The sequence below is a fragment of the Hipposideros armiger genome, unplaced genomic scaffold (genome assembly GCF_001890085.2).
Source record: "Hipposideros armiger isolate ML-2016 unplaced genomic scaffold, ASM189008v1 scaffold_7, whole genome shotgun sequence".
NCBI classification, from domain to species: Eukaryota; Metazoa; Chordata; class Mammalia; order Chiroptera; family Hipposideridae; genus Hipposideros; species Hipposideros armiger.
The window spans coordinates 5,696,575-5,700,204 of NW_017731357.1; the positions used below are offsets into that span (position 1 = coordinate 5,696,575).

General features: G+C 36.3%; 1 protein-coding gene across 1 annotated transcript in view; it reads right to left on the reverse strand.

Moving 5' to 3' along the window:
- Positions 1-3,630, reverse strand: part of USP9X (ubiquitin specific peptidase 9 X-linked) — a 130,475-nt gene that overhangs the window by 50,295 nt on the left and 76,550 nt on the right. The window contains exons 19-20 of the mRNA XM_019648934.1: positions 3,006-3,169; positions 2,112-2,232 (exon numbers count right to left, since the gene is read on the reverse strand). Coding sequence (XP_019504479.1) covers positions 2,112-2,232; positions 3,006-3,169 — 285 coding nt within the window. The remainder of the gene's footprint in view (positions 1-2,111; positions 2,233-3,005; positions 3,170-3,630) is intronic.

Genomic DNA, 3,630 nt, shown 5'->3' on the forward strand with positions numbered 1-3,630 from the left:
AAAAAAAAAAAAAAAAAAAAAAAAAAAAAAAAAATTGGCCTGTAATCTTCAGAAGTCTCAAGGTGATGAAAGTCAAAGATAGAATGAGCAACTACTCCAGAAAGAAACCAAGAGATGTCAACTAAATGCAATGTATGACTTTTGAATTGGATCTTTTTGCTCTAAAGGACTGCTGATTAGATAGTACTAATCAATCAAAACTAATGTCCTGGTTTCGATAGTTGTATATTTGTTACACAGACAAATATCCCTGTTTGTTGGGAATACACAATAAAGTACATACGAGGGATGGGACACTAGACCAGCAAACTATTGTCAAACTGTCCCGAAAAAAGTTCTTGAGTTGTACTTCTAACTTTTCTGTAAGGTTGTAAATGTTTCAAAAAAAATTTTTTTTTAATTTCAAGTTGTATAGGATTAAATGATCTATCCCAACTCCCTTTTTTTCCACAAGCCCTGTTATTTTTAGTGCATAATTTTGCAGAACATTAGGTTTTAGACGAAAACACATATATTAGAGCAGAAACGCTGAAACACGGAAAACAAAATCCTATGGAAAATGACCATTTGGAGAAAGGTCTTGAACATTTAATACTAGAATATCTGGGGGCAAAAAGTCAACAGAAAAGCTGGAAAAAGTTAAAGAAATGACCTCTAAGCTGGAATAAAGTTAGAGAAAAAAAGGAGTTAGAAAAGGTAGGAAAATCAGTTGTAGTAGATTAAACACCACAATAACAGACATTTCAAAGACACACAAAAAGCAACACATGGAGAAGAAAATTAGCAAAGACTACAAATCTCTCAAAAATTAGGAATCTCCAACTGAGTACCCACCATAAAACAGACCTACTCCAAGGCATGTCATCACAAAATTTCAAAACTCAATGATAAAACCCAAACTTCCAGAAACAAAGATGACATGCAAAGAAGAGAACTCAGAAGAGCTTTGTCTTTCACACCAGCAACATTACCAGCTCGACAGAATAAATGTTCAACCTAGAATTCTACAGCAAAACTACTAAACAAATGTGAGAGTTTAGCTGCATCCAGATAAGCATTGTCTCAAAAACAAAACACAAAACCACCTCCCATGTACGCTTTCTGAGACAATGGCAGAAGGGAGTGCTTCAGCAGAATGACAGAGCACTTCAAGAAAGGCCCAAGACATAGAAGCCAGTGAACAGGAATATGCCATAGGAAAGCTGAAGAAAGAAGTCCCAAAAGGGTAGCTGTGTAGCCAACAACCAGATGACAGGAGGAAGAAGAAAGCTCCAGGACAACAGTGGAACTGACAAGTTAATAATGCACATTAATAATGGAAAATTATTTTGAGAAGTTATTACACAATATGTGGGAAAACTTAGCAATAGATGTACAGAAAAATAAAAATGAGAAGGGAAAAATTATTAAATGCAAGAAAAGTTGTCAGTAATCCAGCAAACTTCCCACTCATGAAAACATAAATGATCAATATGAATGAACTTAAGCAAAAATTGGGGAAATGTAGAAGTAAGAGTTTTCATCTACAGAATAGAAAATCAGTAGATACCTAAAATGGACAGAGTTGTACAAAATTATTTACGGATACAATGGTATATACATTTATAAAAATAAAAGCCACACATTTGAACGTGGTTGTTTCCAAGGAATAAAAAACAATGCTATAGATGACACGACCCAAAATACAGTCCAGGGGTCTGCAAATTTTTTCTGTAAAGGGCCAGATAGTAAATATTTAAGGCTCTGCCGGCCACATGGTCTCTGCTACAACTACTGAGCTCTGCTGGGTTAAGATAAAAGCAGCTACAGACAGTATATAAATGAGCATGTTTGAATACCAATAAAATTTGTTTATGGACACCAAAATTTAAATTTTATATACGTAATTTACAAGAGTCACAAAATGTTATTATTTTTAAGCCACTTAAAAATGTGAAAACTATCCTTAGCTCTTGGGCTGTACAAAATCAGGCAGTGGACTATAGGTTTGCCAACTCCTGTTCTGGTCTACACCAAAAGGCATTTTCCATCTAGGAAAGAATTTGCTAATAATATACCCTGTTATAGCCCAGCATGTACTTTATCAACATTATTTTTTAAAAAATTCTTACCTGGTGGCATAAGCTTCATAAGTACTCTTGCTCCATCTCTGAGAGATGGCATATTTAGGCTGCTACCTAAGTCTGCAACTTGCCAAAGGAAAGAGATGTATCTGGGATGCAGTGACATTATCTAGAATAGAAAATATACACAAAGTATTTACCTGTAAATTACACCTCCCCAAAAGAAGGGCCCGAAATAAATTTGTTAATTTCTACACTTTTGATTATATCATTTCTCCTCTCTAAAACAGTCTGCTTTCCCCATCTTACTTTTATAAATCCCTCATAATACAGAATGACTACATTAGCCAAGCAATCTCCAGTAATTTGACAGCTTTTACTATTTTTTAAACTACTTCTCTCATATATGCAAGTATGTACATACAAAAGGCTGCCATGTCCACTAATAGTTAAATTCCTAATACAATTGTTGCAGGGAGTCAATTCTTCAGACACCGGAGTGATTAGTATTGTAGCCATTAAAATTCTTGTGGGGAGGGGTAGGAGGGTAGGAAGGGAAGAGTCACTGTTTCTTTAGATACAAGATATGTTACTGACAATCTGAGAAAGACTGCACTTATTTTCCTACAGAAACATTTTTGTGGTACAAAGTACAGTGGTATTTTTCTAAATTTATATATTCAAGTTATAATTAAGCTGTATAATAGATTAACTTTATGGAAACATAACAATACTATTATCTATAAAGGAAATGTTTAAAATTTCAACCAAGTTACAATCACCTTTCAGAGGGGTTCATTCTGAAGTTAATGGTTAACTGTATTTGATATTTTGTCACATTAAACAGTAAGTTCCTCAAGAATGAAGAACTATTCTATACACCTCTTTATTCTCAAAGAACCTAGCATAATGCCTTGTATACAGTAGCTGAAAACTACTCACCACCCCAGGCAAACAGCTTTCCACTTCTGGATTGGGACCATCACTGTAATGATTACCATGGTTTCCAGGAGAGCCAGTTGAGGAATCAGAAGAGCTATCTGGGCTTGAAGGCATATTGGAACTTATTTGTGTAAGTTTGGCTGTAATTAGCTGAAAATGATATACTATGTTAGTACCAAAAACAAGGAAAAATACACAAAACATGTTAGTGATACACTGACAAAAACCTACAAGTTACACTTTTAGAAATACAATTTATAAATTTTGTCTCACACGACCACTTAGTTTTGCTTTTAGAAATCCTTTCCTGGGCCAGCCGAGTGGCGTGTTGGTTAAGAGTTGGCTTGGGAAACCAGCTCTGAGCAGCAGGGTTCTGGTTCAGATCCCACATGAGGGCCAGTGATGCTGCGCCCTCTACAGCTATGACGGTGAATAACAGCTCGACCTGGAGCTGGGCTGCCATGAGCTACTATGAGTGGCTGGCAGCCAGCGTGAGCAGCCGTGCAATGGCCAGCGAATGACTGCCTCACCTGGGAAGAGCGCTATGATCACAATACCAACATGGGCCAGTGAAGCGACGTCCTCCACAACTAGACTGAAGAACAAAAAGGACAGCAACTTGTCT